The 18,989-nt window shown below is 39.2% G+C and overlaps 1 protein-coding gene across 1 annotated transcript in view; it reads right to left on the bottom strand.

Annotated features, from left to right (window-relative positions):
- MAN1A1 (mannosidase alpha class 1A member 1) overlaps window positions 1-18,989 on the bottom strand; it is a 157,312-nt gene that overhangs the window by 29,760 nt on the left and 108,563 nt on the right. The window contains exons 6-7 of the mRNA XM_064447387.1: window positions 3,478-3,601; window positions 1,046-1,139 (exon numbers count right to left, since the gene is read on the bottom strand). Coding sequence (XP_064303457.1) covers window positions 1,046-1,139; window positions 3,478-3,601 — 218 coding nt within the window. The remainder of the gene's footprint in view (window positions 1-1,045; window positions 1,140-3,477; window positions 3,602-18,989) is intronic.

Below are 18,989 nucleotides of genomic sequence, written 5' to 3'. Positions count from 1 at the left end.
TAAAACACTCAATTTTTGAAAAGGCAAAGAACATCATCTCTATCCAGACTGTGGCCAGTCCTATAAGGACTCCAGAACTTCACTCCCACCCTAGCTGCATCCTAAACAAACTATTATATTAAAAAACTTCTCCAGTCCTTTCCCTCTCTTGTATTGTCTGACCAGCTCCAACACTGATAATCTACAGGACCATTTCATCTGCCCATGTCTTTTAAGACAAAGATAGCATATCTTGCTTGTTTTCTTTCAATAATGTAGGGAGGAAAAATATGAGAATATTGAGTCACATAAATGGGATGGTGGTAGGCTGAACCTAAGTAGGAAAAGTGGAAAACCAAGTAGGGTCTCTAGAATCATGATTCTGCACACTACGTAGGCTTTGAACATGTTATGAAGATCGAAGAAGGCAATGTATAACAAGAAAAGGCTCCATCATCAGCAAGGGGCTAAGAAGTTCAAATACTTCAAGCATTTTATTATACCCCTTCCTTTCTAATTTTGGTGTCTCCAATAATGGTTCCAAGGGGATTAATGCCATGACACAGTTCTGTTTAGTTTTCTTCCTCAGTCGTTGGCATTAAACTTCAACAGAAATCACAACTGGTATTCACTAGAAAGACTTGTGTTTTTGGTTTTTTTCAATCTTCAGTAGAGCCACACCACACTAAAAATATGGAATTTGATTCAGATGAGCTGATAATGTTTCCTTAAACAGCTACTTTAGAGAGCACTTATTTTTGAATAAGACTTTTGTAGTCTACAAATTCCCTCCCAAAATGATACATATTCAGACATCTCCCTGCTTGCACAAGCCATACTAAAAGATCAAAGAAAAGTAGATTAAAATACAGCAAGTAGGATTATTATTTTTATATTTCTAGTGTTTTTACATTGTATAGAACCTCAGCTATAATGTGGGTTTTTATACTTTACAAAAGCTCTTTATATACATCCAAAAACCACATAACAGTAATGGAAAGAAGTTAACGGCTGCAAACAGCATACTGCTAGACAGGTCATAGTACCAAAGAAGTGATCTACTTACGCTGGCCCCATTGGCCACTGCTGGGATTCAGATAATTGGGGTAAAGGCCTTCTGGTTTATCCAGTCGATTTAGAACTTTTCGAATATTCATTACCTAATGGAAGGGTACAAAACAATGAGCACTGATCCATTTTTCCCCCCAAAATAAAACAGTGTTGGTAAAGAAGTTTTAAAGTGCAAATATCCCTCAAAAGAAAAAAACCAGTCTTATTCAACACATATACCTGAATACCCCTGTGCAATCATATTACTATTAAAAAAGATCCTCTAAGCTGATACCATCACGTAAACCAGCTCCTCAGAACCTCTGGAGTTTCTGTATCAAATGTCGGTAATGAAACCACACAACAGAAGCATGCTCCGAAGTTCAGGACTTGCCATACAGAGTATCTCACCCCTCCAGAGGATACTGAAATTTGCAGAGGCTAGTTGCCTTAACTAGTCTCAGCTGCTTCAGCATTATATTCCTCATACACCCAAATCAGAAATAGTATTAAATATTAAGCCTGTCACCTAGGTCAGATGCAGAAGTGAATTGTGAAGCAGTTTTCTCTGGAAATGGGAGCACTGCTGGAACAGAGATTCATACAACCAGCTTGCCCAGCAGGAACCCCTGCAGCCCTGAGCGCTCTTCTGGCACTGTTAAGGAGCTTGCTACAAATGAGAGGCCCAGGGAAACAATTACAGCCCAGATGCTCTGCAGCTGGAGTCATCCAGCAGCACAACCCATTGCAGAGCACGTGAAATAATTTATACTGAATTTTAACATTCACAGAAATAGAAAATGTAGCAACTTGGGAGAATGAAGGTCCTGAGCACCACAGACCAGAAATCGTAACAACAAGCTACTGGCAGCTTCATTATAACACGCTGAATGCCTAGAGATCGAGTGAACTAGCTGCTGAGAAAGAAGATAAATTAGCTTACACCAAACTGCAGCAAGATTTCTGTTGTGGTACACAAACTGCCTTCTGCATCTTGACACTACATTGCTAACAGTCATTGCCCAAATTCAGACTTGTCTTAGACCTCATTTAATGAATTCTTCCATGAATACTTCCATGCAAAGCTTATCGCAGTGTTGTTTCTTCTTTATCGAGCATACCAGCCCTGGAATGGCTTGCCTCGGAGGGCTGTGGAATCACAATCTCTAAAGGGTTTTAAGAGCAGCTTACAAAACAGATTTCCAGCATCTTGCAGCTATAGCTCGATGCCGCTTTGGAAGAGAACCATAGCCTAGGATTTTTAACATACACATTTTCATCACACTTTGTCTCTTAGTAGAACAGATGTTATACCATAATTGTCAAAAGATAATTAAGATATCTAGTAAGTTGGTTTCTGGCTGTTCCTGGGTGCTGCTACCCCTTATCCTTATCCTTCCCCTTCCCCCGCCCCAGTTCAGATCTGTGTAAGAGAAACTCTGTCTTTAAATTCAGATCTAAACACATTAAAATTGCTGGGAGTTTGTTTCACAAAATTTACTCCAGTGCTGACAAAGGTATTGCAGCAAAGTCATTCAGTCCTTTAAGTCTGGTACAACTAGTATTTATTTTAGATTTGACCAGTGCTTTTAAACCTAATGCTAAACATCTGGAGTCTCACTATTAATTAGATTATTAGATAGATAATATCAGTTTTAGCTAATACGGGGCAGTAGCGGTAAGAAAAGAAACCCCAAACAAGTGGAAGTTTTAATTAGGAAAAAAAAAAAGAAGATAAATGATACAGTGTATTATAAAGAACAGGACTCGCTGACTATTTACACAGTGCAAAGCAAAATCACTTAGGTGGGAACTGAGGGAAGGACAAGATAGTAAATAAAAAGTACCCAGAAGACAATCTCATCAAATTTCGGAAGAATTAGTAAGCACAATAACTGTTTTATCAAAGGAATTTTTTTTTTTTTTTTTTTTTCCTTCCCCCAAAGTTCAAAGCACATTCCTTAAAGGTCAGTACAATGGAAGGCCTTACTGACCTCACTGACAGCAGTGATATTATACAGCATTTTGAAGACTAAACTTGCTGAAATCACACAAGGTAGCCATGGTGCTTTGCTTGCTATAGGCATGTCATATTATCCCCAATATAAAGTCAACTTTTGTTTTTACCACATTCACGTGAAGTACTGAAAAAAGCTCTATAGTCTGATTGTTTAACGTCATACTAATTTAGAACATATACAGAAATTATATGTTTTATGGGGCCGGGTAAATGTTATATACAAGAAGACGCATCAGAATGATTTTGGAACAGATTTGTGACTTTATAATACAAAAACACGCCAAGTTGATTAGGTAAGCATCTAGAAAATATCTACCTCCTGTGACAAATGCTTACAACCGAGGAAAATCCAAATCTCTCCCCAGAGACATTAGTCTCCCAAGATGTGATTTATCTTTTACAACGTGATTTTTACTGAAGAGTCTAACCTTTTCAGCAAAGACAGGGTTTCCAGACAGGTGGCTCAGGTGTACGAACTCCAGATGCAAAGTGCCAAATTCTGCCAAAATGCTGCTGCCGCCAGAGGCCCATGGCCAATTTCGACCGATTCCACTAAGATGAGGGAGAAGAGATATACAGGAAATAACCATGAGCATCTATAAGACAATACTAATAAAATATAACAGGTAGTAGGTATACTGTTATCAAGAGAAGACAATTAATTTAAAATGTACATAGTATCTGCGTAAGAAACCATGCTTTGGCAGCCTTCCATGACTTCACCACAGGACCTTAAATTACTTCGGTCCATTTCTATTTAGGCTTGTAAAAACGCTTCTTGCAACAAGTCAGTCTTCTAGCTCATGAATAGCTCCATTACACGTATCACAGTACCAGTGTTCTGCTGTATGATACCATGTTTAAAGACATTACAAAAAAACACCGAGTATGAGAAAACGTTCTCATACTTCACCTGTTTCCCCTGTATTTAACACAACACTCTCCAATTTTAGCTCTTCCTTCTACAGTGCATTTGTTTATTAACTTAAAATACTGTATATATACAGCATAGGCTTTAACTTAAAAGTACTGCATGCAGTATATCCTTCTTAATACCTGAGAATTTAATAGACTAGGATATGTAGGCATTGTCTGCCCAGGCACTCTTACCAGGATGAGTAACTTCAGTTTTAATTAAGACCTAAAGATACTTCACAGGAAAATTAATCTCAGGTTTTGTGCTGAGGGTAGAGAAAAGCACATTTATTGCTAAATCCTCATTAGAAACTAATGCTGGTTGAGATTCAGGTCAAAAAGTCTGCTAAAGTTTCATTACAAAAAGTTGGGTTTTTTTCCCTTGAAATTTCCAGTAACAATATTCAGAAAACCCCCTGAAATTAAGTAAAAGCCAGCCAAATTCCTGGAGCATCTAGGTGAATAATGACATATTAGACCAGCATATTATTAGCATGAATGTTGGATATAAATACACTTATTAGGTACTGGAATGTCTTCCTTATCTTCAGTTGTAAACAACATTAAACACACACACATATATAAATAAAAATTTGATTTTGCTTTTACACAGGAGCAGCCACTACAGTCATCAGTTAGCACTTGCACAACCTTGAAAATCAGGTGTTCTTCCTGAGTCAAAATGTGACTCATATTATGAAAAACAAAATGAAGCAAAAGACCAAGAAACCCCATCTTTGGTTCATCATGATGGAATCCTCAGCTGTATTAAAATTTCTTCTTCAAAAGGTCAAGTATCTATAACTGAAGTTTAGCCAATATAATGAAATTAAGACTCCATTAAATTAATTTCCCCACTAGCTATATTAACACATTATTTTGAGATTTTTGCCACACACACAAAATAAAAACAAGTCATTAAACTTTAAAAGCAGAGTAAAGGCTACAAATGAAAAACACGTTTGTGTCCTGCTTAAATGTCACGGCTTAAACCACGCAACCCCTTTGGCTGCCTGGCCTTGAGCTGACGGCACCGCTGGAACTCGCTGAAGTGTCACCAAAAATAAACACAAAATATTACCTACTGATAGGTGGACTTACATTGTCCCATTTTTTAAGTACCACAGCATCTTTCAAATACTCCCCATAAGCATGCTATAGATGTTGTTTTCCTCAATCCATAAAGCATTTAAGTCACTAAGCTTATCTGAGTGCTGAGTGGAGGGAAAACTTAGCAGAGCAAAAGGAAAGAGATCAGATGAGGCTCCCCTGGATGACCATAAAGGTACAAGAGGCTGGGACACGTGGAACTCCTTTGATGCAAATGATTGCCCAAAACTCCAAAGGAGAAAAATATTTCTAATATTCATAGCTGCAGACAAAATCAATGACATAATGAAATCAGGGTACTGCAAAGACGCATGCAATCCAAATTTGATATATTTGTATGACAGAAACAGAACGCAAGTTTTATGGAATCTGAATACCTCATTTTAGGAGCAACATTACAAAGATTATAGTGCTTCTTGATGTGAAAAATGAAAGTGAAGAGAAAAACCCACTGTCTTACAAACTGCACTTCAATCTGCTGTGGGTCAGAATTTTTCCAAATGGTGATATAAAACCATCATATATTACAGAAAGTAAGATCAAGGTGAGTAATGCAGACGACAGTCTGGAAATCTCTTACCTGCAGACTCGTTATTCACCCAAGAACAGGCACCATCTCTGGGATATACTGGCCCAAGAACTGCCTAACTGCTGTCTTCTAGATGAAAATATTTTAGCTTGTTTCCAAATCATCCAGATTAAAAGAGAAGACATAAGACACCACTGGTAAATAAGGCTCGCCAGGAAACAAAGTGAAATATTTCAAGGTCTTGAGAAGTTACCATGTTATAGTGCAACTGGCAAAACCCCACTTTTTTTCCCCTATTAAATTTCTCAATAAATCTCAAAGTGGAAATATTGACCTGCTCCTGCAGCAAGGCATCAACCAAACTTGGCAGAAAACGTAATAAAGTCCCTACCTGCACTCCACCACAATGTCTGCTGATATCAACACAACCTGTCAGAACATTTTGATGTACTGCATTTTGTTAACCAGAAAAATTTTCAAGCCCAGCTATCGAGAGGTTCTCTCAATGCAGCAATGTGTTTTACCTTCAGTAGAAGATTCTTCCTGCTTAAGATGGTTTGAAAACTATAAACTTGCATTCTTTACTATTAACGGAAGAAAAGTAGAAAGAAACATCTATGTTGTGTCTATGTACTATTTAATGTAGTTTTTATTGTTTTTAGTTCACACAGCTGGTTAGGAAAAAAAAATGCATTGATGTAGTTCTGGAAAATTTGCAAAATAATGAGGATATCTGTTGGTTTACTCTCAGAAGGGTGCTCTAAGCCAAAACTGACAAGCTTGTCTCACCATGCAGTAGAACCCAAGAATTGCAATTCAGTGCCTTAACTGTTTTTCATGCAAACCTTCAGCCATGGATCTCTGATATTCTCTCATATATCTCATCTTTGGGAGCAACAAAACAGGTAAGTTTCCATAATTCCTCATACTAACTAGAGCAGCCACAGTATTGCTTCTGGTTCCATTTAACTCTATCCTTATTTTAAGATGACAGTCCAACGTGCACGGCTATGTAGACGTTCAGCTCTGGAAGAGACATTACTAGAGCCCAGGAGATACCTAACAACCTAACAAAGCTCTCAGCATACAGAATGAGAAAGATTTCATACTCTCTGATCCTTTTTGACCAGGGCAAGTAGACTTTGGATTTTGTTTAAGTGTCTCTTGGCTTAAAAAAAAGGAAACTGAAAAGGGTGTTCTTTTTCTACCCCACCCACAAAAAAACTTCCTGAATATTGTATACTCTCAAACAGAACAGACCTTAAGCAAGAGAGAACCTGAACAGATGAAGGGATATGGTGAAAAAGACTTCTGTGTCAAGGATTATAAACAACGAGTACATTTATAAATGACGTGAGGTGCCCTACAAAATAACATGCAATAAATCAGCATAATAGCTCAGTAAATCTTAATAACCAGGCATAGTAAAATACTGATTTCTGCCCATGCATGAGACAACACATCCAGTGCTCCCAACTCATACATTTTTCAAGCTCTTCACCAATATTGTTATCGGGGTGACAAAAAAATTCTCCGAAGTTAAAAAAGCCAGTGCTAGGTACCTATTTACTCTTCAGCCATAAAATCAGTGCTGGGTATCTATTTACCCTTCAGTTATGAAGCTATAGGCTGTCTTCCTGAAGTCTTGAGATGCAAGCCTGGGGGTCTACTGAAAGGTTTTATTTCTACTCCAGGTTTTAGCAAAACTATGTGTAACATTGCAAGTTCCTACAGTTTTTCTTCCATGGGCACCCATTACTCAGGTCAGGAAACTACAGCAGCAATCTGAACCTGCAGAATGATTTTCAAAAGGCGGCTTATGGCTCTGTGAGCTGCACAAACTTATGTGCAGATCACACGTCTCAACCAAAGCAAAATCTGTAAAGCGCTGAAAACTTTTTGCAGCTTATTTTCACTTAGTTATTCTTCCAAAATGGTTTAATGTCCCAAATGCCTTGTAAGCTGACAAATGCACTCTTCAGAAAGAGATGGATACCTACCACCACTGGTAGAGGTAGAGGACAGCAAAGGGGGCCCAGGTATGACGCTCACCCTTTCTAGTAGCTGCATTCCTTTATCTTGCTTTCTTTTCGTAATTTACTTTGCCACTGTGTTTTTCCATTTTCCTGTGTTGATACTCACTACAACCTGCGCTAAGTGTCAGTCATGTACCAACATCAGAGTCAGAAACAAAACTCCTTCTATACACTTCAGGAAGGAAGGAGAAGCCACACTACTTAAACTTGTTTGCAGTTCCAGACCAGCAGTAAAATAATTTCCGCTTACAGGGCACTATTTTAATGTATCACAAATCATTGTGTCTAAAATAATACTTTTTATACTGCTTAAACCCCCCCCCCCCAAATTTCTGTAAAATATTAATAGAACTTCAGAACTTATTTCTATATTATTATAACTACTATTATAACTAATATTATGTAATTAAGTGAAATTTGAAGTGAGGATCTGGATCAGAAAAGCATATTAAAGCAGGACCATTACTGTTTTATTATATTTCCCGTTTATTTTATAAACTATATTACTGAACACGAAGTGCCACAGAATCTGAAATACAGTGTTTGAAATTCCACTGCCATTCATTCTCAGGAAATATGTGTCTGCTTGACCTGGGCTGCTGGTAACTCAGCTCAGTATTTTTCCAGTAGACCACTGTTGGTCTTTCTGTACATATGAACAGAAAGTATGAGGTCAGTATCTCTTCCAAAATGTACAGAATGCACCAGGAGAGGGAACCACAGAGGAAATATAAATATTTAAAGGTTTTTTTTTAAATTACTGACATTCAGAGGCACAACAATATTTACAGCATTAAAAAAATACATTACAGATATATATAAAGCAGCAGCTAATTTTCATCTGAAAGGAAGAGCAAATCCTGAGGGAAACTGCACAAATAGTACTTCAAAGGGTCAAAACACTTATCAAATCAAAATTCTTGCCATCGGCAAGCAGAACTGCTTCAGTCTCTGCAGACAGTTTATTATCCCCCAACCTTTCCCGGAGGGTGCCAGGACAACTCCACAAGCTGGAGGTTGAGCAAGACCTCAGAATTTCAATATTTAATGCAAAATGCAAAAGCACAACCTAGTAATCAGTATCCTCCTGCAGCCTTAGCCAGTAAAAAAGGGGAAAGGCCAGAATAAGAGATCCAGCAGCAGCTATGCAAAGAGTTGAAGAGTTGCTGTTGTGAAAGATTTTAGGATTAAATATGACAATAACTCTCTATAGCCCCTTTGGACTTTACTAATACTGACCTTTTTTGCAAAAAAGCTACTCCAACTACAATGGTGGGTGAAAACAACAAAGAAATGAGAACATGGCACTATGAAGGCTTCATTTCAATTCACCAGAGCCATGAGACTCAAGCTGGAGCACACAGGTTGTGCCTGGTACTTGCAGGATCTTTTGAAGGGACATGGGCACCTGCCGGGAGAATACAGTTTAGGACTGGAATTATTTGGGTTTAATCCTGTTTTAACAGGAACCCGCATGAGCAGAGCATTGCCCAGCCCAAGCTGCAGCCCCTGGCTCACTTGCCTCTGACACCCATGAGGGAGAGGGACCTTCCCAAATGGAAGTAAAGAAAAAGGGGTAGAGTGATGCAAAGGCCACACAAACTTTCCTGCAGCTTTTTTCTCCTTCTTCCCCCTCCCAGTTCCCCAGGACACAATTCATACTTCTCCTTGAGTCTCAACCCCCAAGCGTACATGCCTTATAAGTAGAAATAAAGTAAATTTATTAGCTCTTTTGTGAAGGAAACATCATCCACTGCCTTTCCCCCCAAAGGAAGCCTGTGGTCCTCAGACAATTTCGAAAGCATAATTTGATCACTTTTCCACATTTTAGCCTCAAGATTACAACCACATGTGATTCAGCTGCATGGCTGATAGCCCAATATATTGGGTTTGCATGGCAAAGTTTTGGTAGCGGGGGGCTACAGGGGTGGCTTCTGTGAGAAAATGCCAGAAGCTTCCCCTATGCCCGACAGAGCCAATGCCAGTCAGCTCCAAGATGGACCTGCTGCTGGCCAAGGCTGAGCCCATCAGCAATGGTGGTAGTGCCTCTGGGATAACATATTTAAGAAGTGGGGAAAGAAACCCTGTGCAACTGCAGCTGGAGAGAGGAGTGACAATATGTGAGAGGAACAACCCTGCAGATACCAAGGTCAGTGAAAAAGGAGGGGGAGGAGGTGCTCCAGGTGCTGGAGCAGAGATTCCCCTGCAGCCTGTGGGGAAGACCATGGTGAGGCAGGCTGTCCCCCTGGAGCCCCACTCACCAGGGCAAGCGGATGCACCCAAAGGAGGCTGTGACCCTGTGGGAAGCCCATGCTGGAGCAGGCTCCTGGCAGGACCTGTGGACCTGTGGACAGAGGAGCCCACGCTGGAGCAGGTTTGCTGTCAGGACTTGTGACTTTGTGGGAGACCCACGCTGGAGCAGTTAATGAAGAACTGTAGCCTGTGGGAAGGATCCACGTTGAAGAAGTTAATGGAGAACTGTCTCCTATGGGAGGGACCCCACGCTAGAGCAGGGGAATAGTGTGAGGAGTCCTCTCAGTGAGGAGGAAGGAGTGGCAGAGACAACATGTGATGAACTGACCGCAACCCCCATTCCCTGTCCCCCTGTGCTGCTGGGGGAGGGAGGTAGAGAAAATTGGGAGTGATGCTGAGTCCGGGAAGAAGGGAGGTGTGGGGGAAGATGTTTTTAAGATTTGGTTTTATTTCTCATTATCCTACTCTGATTTGATTGGTAATAAATGAATTTTTTTTCCCCCAAGTCTCTTTTGCCCGTGACAGTAATTGGTGAGTGATCTCTCCCTGTCCTTATCCCAACCTATGAGTTTTTAATTATATTTTCTCTCCCCTGCCCAGCTGAGGAAGGGAGTGATAGAGCAGGTTTGGTGGGCACCTGGTGTGCAGCCAGGGTCAACCCATCATACCGAGACTGTGTAATTCAGCACACGGACACTGTGTACCAGCTACAGGTCTGACCGTGAGTGAAGATGGGGAAATGCGAGAGCAGTGCAACTCCAGCAATAGTGTTCACAGAAATGAATCTCTTCAGAGTTCCCCTGACAATCAGTACAGGGAGATAACAGAATTAAATCACTTCCCAGAGGAGATTAAGCTAAAGATGGAGTCTCTCCCTTTGCAGAGTAAACCCAGGGAGACCAGTCTCACCTACAGTTACCCCTTGCCAGGTGCCCAAATCTCCGCAAGATTTCAATTAGCTTCATAGGCATCAGATGAATGTTTCAACTCTCTACAGGCTAATATATAGAATGAAAAGTAGGGCTGGAGATAAACATTTTGTACTGTTATATGTTTAATTATTTAATGATAAAATAAGGTTTTTCCCAGTACAGAATTTCTTTTTAATGGTCCTTTTTTGTACTGGCCACATTCGCATGCCATTTTTACAAAATATTTCAAGATAAGTTTTGGCAGATTAAACGACAAAATAAATACAGAAAACCTTTCTGCAGTACTGTGACATGAAAAGGATACCTCAAAGTCCATGAATCTTCTATACCTAGCCAGGCAAAGCCATACAGATGGTGGCACATATTGTGAATTAGTAAAATAAACAAGTTAACACAATGCATTATGTCCAAAATGTCTCTCATAGGTATAACACATGTCTATTTATTATTATTTTCTCTGCCATATTTCAATTCAGTGAGAAAAATCTCCAAGGGTGTGTTCCATTTTGGCAGAATTGGTCATCATTTCTATGGATGACTTTTTTTTTTTAAAACAAATATCTCACTTTTACAAAAAGTCAGTATAACTACATAATGGCCAGCCACTGCATTTCTAATGAAGTGTTTATACATTGCAAAAGCCTTCAGTCTATTTATTTTCTGCCACTACCAGTCTTTCATAATAATATTTTAATTTAATCAAGTCAACTAAGTCTCTTTAGAACAAATTAAGAGAGGTCAGTAAAGGGTCAGGTTTTCATTTACATACTTAGTATCTATTTCTCATTTTAAACAAAATATATTTAAAAGATTAAGTTGCTATTGAGCCATAGATGGCACAAAATACGTCAAAATGCTAAATAAAACTTAATTGCTTTCAGCATTTCCTAGGCAAATGAATGAAGTCAAAACCAAACAATTAATAAGTTCTAAATATACTTTGTGACACAGACCCCAACACAAAAATAAGCAAATAATGAGAAAAAATATTTCATGGATACTACAGTTGCGTACTGTGATACCCTAGCTAAGGGAGTCACTATGGCAGCCAAAAGGATGATACTCAGAGGTAATTTTCGTAGAATATCTAATGTTTCATGCATTATTTAGGATTGCCACATCTGAAAATGCTTTCATAGGAATGATTTTTTTATTTTGCCCTGAATGGAACCATTTGTCAATGTGTCACAAAAATAAATGAAGAGCAGCTTCTTCTCTTCCCAGAAACCAATGCTGATCATTAGACACACATCCCTTGCTAACAACTTGCTAAGAGAGAAGCTAAATCTGATACTACAGACCAAATTGCAGACATTAAAGAGTGATCTGCAGTTAGCAGTTTTCAGAAGAGGTTCCCTTCAAACTTCTGTGCTGCATCTTTCTCCTTTCATTACTGCAGCTAACTAACAATGCTAATCAACTATGGCTTATGATTTAATTTATAAAGAAGCTGTGAGGAAGAATTATTTTATTAGAGGTTCATACTTTTTAAAACCAAGAAAAACCCCCAACCATGGAGCACACAGGAAATGCTTGCTAAAGTTTCAATTGCTGTATTTGATAACTTACATGCTCAAAAGATACATATTTCTTAAATTTCCTTCGCCCCTGCCCCCAAGAGTAGAACATATGGGACCTTGGTGTAGGGGCCTGTCCTCACAAGCACTGAAATGGATGACTTATTTGTTAACACTTCAAAGATATTTAATGTGTCTTGTTTTTCCCCATACCTGGCAAGTCACCTGTACCCCTATTTGACAGAAGAAAGACAGGAACATGGAAATCCATGTTTGCGTACACCATGGGTACTCAACTCTTCCACACAAAGCTAGTGGCGGGAGCTGCTAAGACAGCACCTTGTGGGCAAAGTCAAATGGGGGAACCCGTGGCAGGGCTAGCTCAGTAGCTGTGTGTTTCTAGCCCAAGTAGCAAGCGTGAAACACCTCCCTATCCAACTTCCAATAAATGGCAATTAACTTTTTTCAGGCCTGTGTGGTCCCTATATCAACCAAGGCAGACAGACTCCTGCTGGAGCTCTGACTTTTCCACAGAATCCCTTTTCCAAGAAAGGAAAATGATTATAATCTGGTTAAGCATCTCTCACACAATGCGACAGCTGGAGACAGCAGAAGAAGAAACTTAAATCAGCTAGCTAGCCTATGTGGTAGTTTTTGATGTCTGTTTTATTCTTCTTTGTTAGGAGAGCCATTTAGGCAAATGCTAACAGCTGGTTAGTTTTTCAGCTGTGACACTGAATGTGTAACTACTGCCCTTGCCTAATCATTGCCCAGCTGGCAGCTTCCTGCTCAGCTGAGCTGCCCTCTCTGAAGACTGATACCAGCTATTACCTGGTGAGGTGATTCCTAGGGATGCTGACTTAGCAGGAGGTGGCAGACAGTGAATTAGTACCATCAGCAACTGCAGAATGAAGACTAACAACAAAAGTGGTTACTCAATTTTATAGTACAACAGGGAATAAAAAAAACCCTCTATGCTGTAATGTCAGACAGAACATGAATGGTTTTTTTACTGTAACAAGTAAGATAATGAAGTGGTATAGCCTCAGGAGCTCTCAGTTTGAGAACATTAATTTTGTCTATTTGCCTTGTCATATGCAGTGTCAGCATTAATATATACTGATCTCCTGGCCACTTGAGTTCTGCCAGTACAGGAGATGGATCCATTTGTATTGGAGGCACATGCACATCATCCTCTGGCTGGAAATGAGAGTACGAAAAGTCAGATTACCGCGGCTGACCATTGACTGCATGAGAAACTACCAGCACAGCTCCAAAAAGATACTAATATGAAACAGATCTTAAAAGAAGGTCCCTGCTTTTCTCCATGAGGTTCATCAGGTCCTTCAAAGGCAATGTATGTGGCACACTTTCCAATGCAAACATTACAGAGACGGTCGTCTGCAAAAGGGCAGGAGAAGAGGAAACAGTCTCCTTGCTCCCCTTGTCAATTTTAGATGGAATGATTAATGATTTAAGATGGAACCAGTCAGAATAGTTTTATGGTTCGTGAAGATTAACAGTTGTTTTAGAGACCCTGCAGTACTTAGGCACATCAATTGCACTGTCTGTGGTTAAAGTTCTCAAGAACAAAAATTATCCTCCTCCCAATATGTTTGCCTTTTACCTTTGTAAGGAAAACTACCCGTTGATGTTTAAAGCTGCCTTAGAATGGTCACTATTTCCTTACTGTACTTGCAGGCAAAAGGTTAAAATGGTCTACAGTCATGGAATGCTACCAAATGGGCTGGTCTTCCTCAGGGTGACCATCCAAAAGGCACTTTCTCTTGAAACTGCACAGAACAGCAGAGAGACTGAAGAGCACTTTTAATGTAAAAGTGAGAAGGAAACAGAAGGTTTATGAAGTATGAAATTTCCAGTATCAACCTGTGCTGTGGCCTCTTCCAAGACAGGTCCCCACCTCCCTGAAGGATCAGGTCAGCGGTGGTGGTGGTGGAGGTGTTGTTGGAGAAGTGTGCATATAAACACACATAGGAGGCTAGAGAGTTACATCTACTCCATATCCAAGTCCTAGTCCACGAAACCCCACTAAGCACTCTTCACTCACTAAATAAAGACACTGTTCAACATCACCGACAAACTTCTTGTCATGACAACAGGACCAGCCCCTCTGTAGTGAAAACTACTTGCTCATGGTCAGGTTAGAGTAATGATGGGTCCTGGGGAAATACTGACATGAGGGGACACTGAAGCGAATGGAAACAGCGGCAAAGGGAGCAGAGCCAAGATACAGGCAGAGACGAAAATGCCAGAGAGAACCAAGACAAAAAGAAGACAATCTCATCTGCCTCTGGAGAGCAGCAGAGAATAAGCAAAGGCCAGTGAAATCACCTGTGGGAAGATCATGCTTTACTGTACACATTGAAGTCTGTCAGCTGCTGAGAATCAAAAATAAAACACCTCCACAGGCTCTGAACACCATCAGACACCCCGGAATACTTCTTTTGTGATCTGATACATGGGTTTTGAACATCTGGATCTAGCGATACTGTGTCTGTTGATGCATAAAATAATCAGAGTATCTTATTCTCACCAGTCCATTCAGACTGCTGTGCTGCTTCGTTTATGTCAAATTCCTGCAGCATTTCTCTGTGGAAAAATACTGAATTTCTTTAGGACTTTACTGGCAGGGTTCGTACGATCCTTTCCTTATGGCTGTCTGCCCTGTGACACTTTTCATGCTACTAGTGCTCTAAAGGGGCATCAAAGCTTGTGGAACTGGCACCCTGCGGCAAACCAACAGAGCAGTAAGCTCACGCATACGCACCCACGTGGAGGAGTGTGAGACAGGGAGAGACAATTAGTAGCCAAGCAGTACATGCTTTGAAATGTCACTATGAAACATGTCAAGCATCTGAAGGTAATTTTCAGTGTCACCATCTAAAACTGTACTTGTTAGTATAATAATTTTTGATAAAAGTTATCTAAGCACAGCTAAGACCTACATGTCTCCCACAACATACTAATGAATAAATGAAACAATTCATGTTTCCTATTACTTTATGCACTAAAGGTTTAATTAATCAATTTCCAAGAGCTAAAAAAGCAAGAGGGAATACAACAAAACAGAGCAAGGCTAGAGATAATAAGTACCAGCAGAGACTACTTTTAATCAGGTCCCTGAAGAAAAGTGAAAATAACAGGAAATGAAAAGTCATGAATAGAAGTCTACAGTTCTGCCATCCATGCAATAATAAGTTAGACGGTGTACAAAAAGGATTTAGAATGAAATTCCCTACATAACTCTGTGTTAGTGACAGGCTAAAACACTCCCCAAACCAAACCCAACCAAACAAAAAGCCCCATCATATAAAAAAACACAACACCCTCCCACCCCCTCCACCCCCAACAAAAAAAAACCCAACAAAAAAAAAACCAGCCAAACCAAACCAACAACCCAAAACAAAAGCAAAAACACCTCCAAAAACTCCTGGTTTTGAGAAGCAAATGGAAAATACCTTCTTAACAGATTCACTGGGAAGAAAAATAATTAAGGATTTTGGAAGAGTCCATAAGAAACACCACTTATATGTTCTCTTCCTCTCTGCCATGTCTTTTTATACTAAAAGACGAGCTAACTTTAAGTCTAAACCTTATTTCAGAACTTTGCATTTCACTTTAAATAAGAGTGCATGCTGCCTTAAACCTAAACCACCATAGCTATGGCAATCAGCACTCTTGATCTACTTTGAACAGTACATCTCTCTGTCAGACTCTGCTCCCAGTTTTGTATCACTTTTCCAACATTCAACTTTTTGGCTATCTTTTTTTTTTCTGCTGAGGATTTGCTATAAATCCCCCCTCCACCCTGATCAGTTCATTAACTTCTGACTTCAGTGAGTTTCTATCCCATATCAGAATTCCTTTACTAATAGCCGATACTTGAGCTTTGCTAAATTATTCTTGTGTCATATCAATTGCATTGTCCAAGTGCAAATAAACGTTAATTTCTTTTGTCTGTGAAATAATTTGTTATGTGGATGAGTGTTGAGCAGTTTGTGTTTGGAGGTAAATAGGTAACATAGAAACAGTGTGGAGAATTGGTGCTAGAACCCAGAATGTCCCCATTTCTTTCTTCTTCTTGTTGTGTGTTTGTCTTTTTTCTTTTTTTTTTTTTTTTTTTTCTGCTGCTCTTTTTTTCTGGACCCACAACTGTCCTCTTGCTCTCCCAATCAGCTTATGTGTTTCCAGATATTCTTCCCTTTACTGCCAGTCACTTGAGATCTTTAAGTCATCTCCACACAGCCTCAAGTTGAAAGAAAGCAGCAAGATGTGTTTCTGTGATGGAGATCCTGCAACAGTGGTCACCTCTAGTTCAGTTAAGGACACTCACAACCCAGTCAAGAATGTTAGTGTACTGAAATACTGTGAAAACAGTCACTTCTTTATCAGAAAAGCAGGAATCACTTTTTCAAGAAAAGCCACTACTGATCTTCTGGACAGGAGAAAATCGGAGTATTTGGTCTTTTCAGTCTGATGAGGGCATTTCAGAGAAGGTAAAGATTCAAAGCATCAAAGCAACAGATGGCAAGTGACAGGCTACAAGAATCTTCCTAATCACTAATTCCCACTTTCCCACTTCCCAACACTAATTTTATAATACCATTCTAATCCTACTTGATCATCCTAATCTCGATCCTGGTCATTTTAAATATATCCGTATCACTCTTGTTTATCCAGATCATATTCATTCCTTACCACCAGATGGTAACTTTAAAAAGTGTTTTTAATCTTTTACTTTTCTGAACTCAGCTTTTATTAGCTTCTCATGTGAAGAAAATATTTTAAGTGGATTCACAGTCATTTAAGTTAAAAAGTCTTTCAAAGCATTTAGTCACATTTATTGTGCTTGATGTTGCTTGTGGTATCATTAAATGTTTGAAGTAAGAATCAAAATCATTACACTAACTGCATGGCTCCGTTATTAAAAATAATTGGCTGACAAGTTGCAAAGGTCTGTTTTAAGCAGTTTCGTAGCTACCATGCATTGCAAGGAGCCTACGCCAAAGGCCTTCTGACTGACAGTCAATTATTTCTCCTTTTCATACAGCTGTTGGATCAACAGTGTTTTCAGATACCGGACAGCTTGTCACAAGACTTGCAGCTGTGATACTCATCTGATATAACATTAACTTACAAATGGCATAAATTACACTTGCATATGCATTTACAGATATGGGTATCAATCTAAACATGCACAATACAGAGACAGCACTGTTGTTGAGGGAAACCTCTCTTTTCAGTATCTGCTTTCACAGATGCTGTGACAGCTGTATGAAACACCACTGAAATGGCATTCTGGTTCACTGAAAGGGACAGCTTTTCCAGATAAAACCCCCTGAAGTAGTCTTTTTCAGACTAGTGTTGCTAAAGACGTAATTGGTTTTGACAATTGCTTTAAGAAAAGTATAAATGTCCCTTTTTTCCAATCTGCTTCAATCTTCTCCTTCCTCTTTACCCACACATTGCTGTGTCATATAAATCCATTTGTTCTGGGATCAGATAAACATTTGTTTTTCTCAGTGCCAGTCACTAAGGGCTTGATCCTTACTCACAGCCAACAGAAAAACCCCTGGTGGCTTCAACAGGCACTGATTAAGCATTAAAAGCCTGTAACTGCCATTAAAATTATTGCAGAGATGACAGGTTAATATGAATACAGGGAATCCCTGCAGCCTGGCTAAAACACCAGTATCACTGTATAAATCCTTTCCATTAACACCATTCAAGATTTGGGAACTGGTTCTCTTTCTGGAAATCAGTGATATAACGTAAAAAAAGACTTCTGGATTCTTTTCTCAGCACAACACATTTGCTTATGCAGTTTTGTCCTTTAATGCCTATTAACTATTTGAAAATCAAGACTAAACTAAATTACTTAAAGAAGTATGTATTTACAGGCAATTTACAGATTCCTTCTTCCTCATTTCATACATTTATAGAAGATACATATTCAGTATAATTCAGTCAATTTGATGACAAAGAGCTATCCCAATTTTTCTCAAATGACATTAGTTTCAGGCGTGTCAGTAGGCTAGTGGAAGATATCCATGCTATTTATCAGTTTCTGATTCTGAATGGTATGCTTGTGCTCCAAACATAATACAATATTGTTTAACAAACATTAAATGTGATTCCATTGTATCACATATTTTTAAACTAATCAAGTCCCTCATTGTCTGTGTCATCAAGGAAAATCAACGAATGGCTAAAATATGATCAAATTCTTTAACTAAAGTATGATTGAATAGTAAGATTTCCTACTGTATAGCAGGCAGATGGAAAAAAAACCAACCCCACAATCTAATACACATCTGATTTTCACCTATGGAAAATATCCCATTTCACTTTTCCTGTGGCAGAGCCTCTATTATCAGTTATTCAACTGCTTTCCACCAAAATCAGAACTTCACCTTTAATCTACTTATTATTACTTCAAGCAAGAAATACTTTTACACAGCAGCTGCTCATCTTCTAGATGAGCTATTTACAAGAAACCAACGATGCTGGTTATCTCAGATGGCAAGGCAGAGCACAGTACAGCTTAATTCTCAGATATGCACTAAAAATTATGATCCGGGACAATCTGATTATACCACAAAGAGAAAGAGGAAAATAAAAAAGGAC

This window comes from Phalacrocorax carbo, chromosome 3 (assembly GCF_963921805.1).
Source record: "Phalacrocorax carbo chromosome 3, bPhaCar2.1, whole genome shotgun sequence".
In the NCBI taxonomy this organism is placed as follows: domain Eukaryota; kingdom Metazoa; phylum Chordata; class Aves; order Suliformes; family Phalacrocoracidae; genus Phalacrocorax; species Phalacrocorax carbo.
This window is presented reverse-complemented; position numbering and strand designations above follow the sequence as displayed.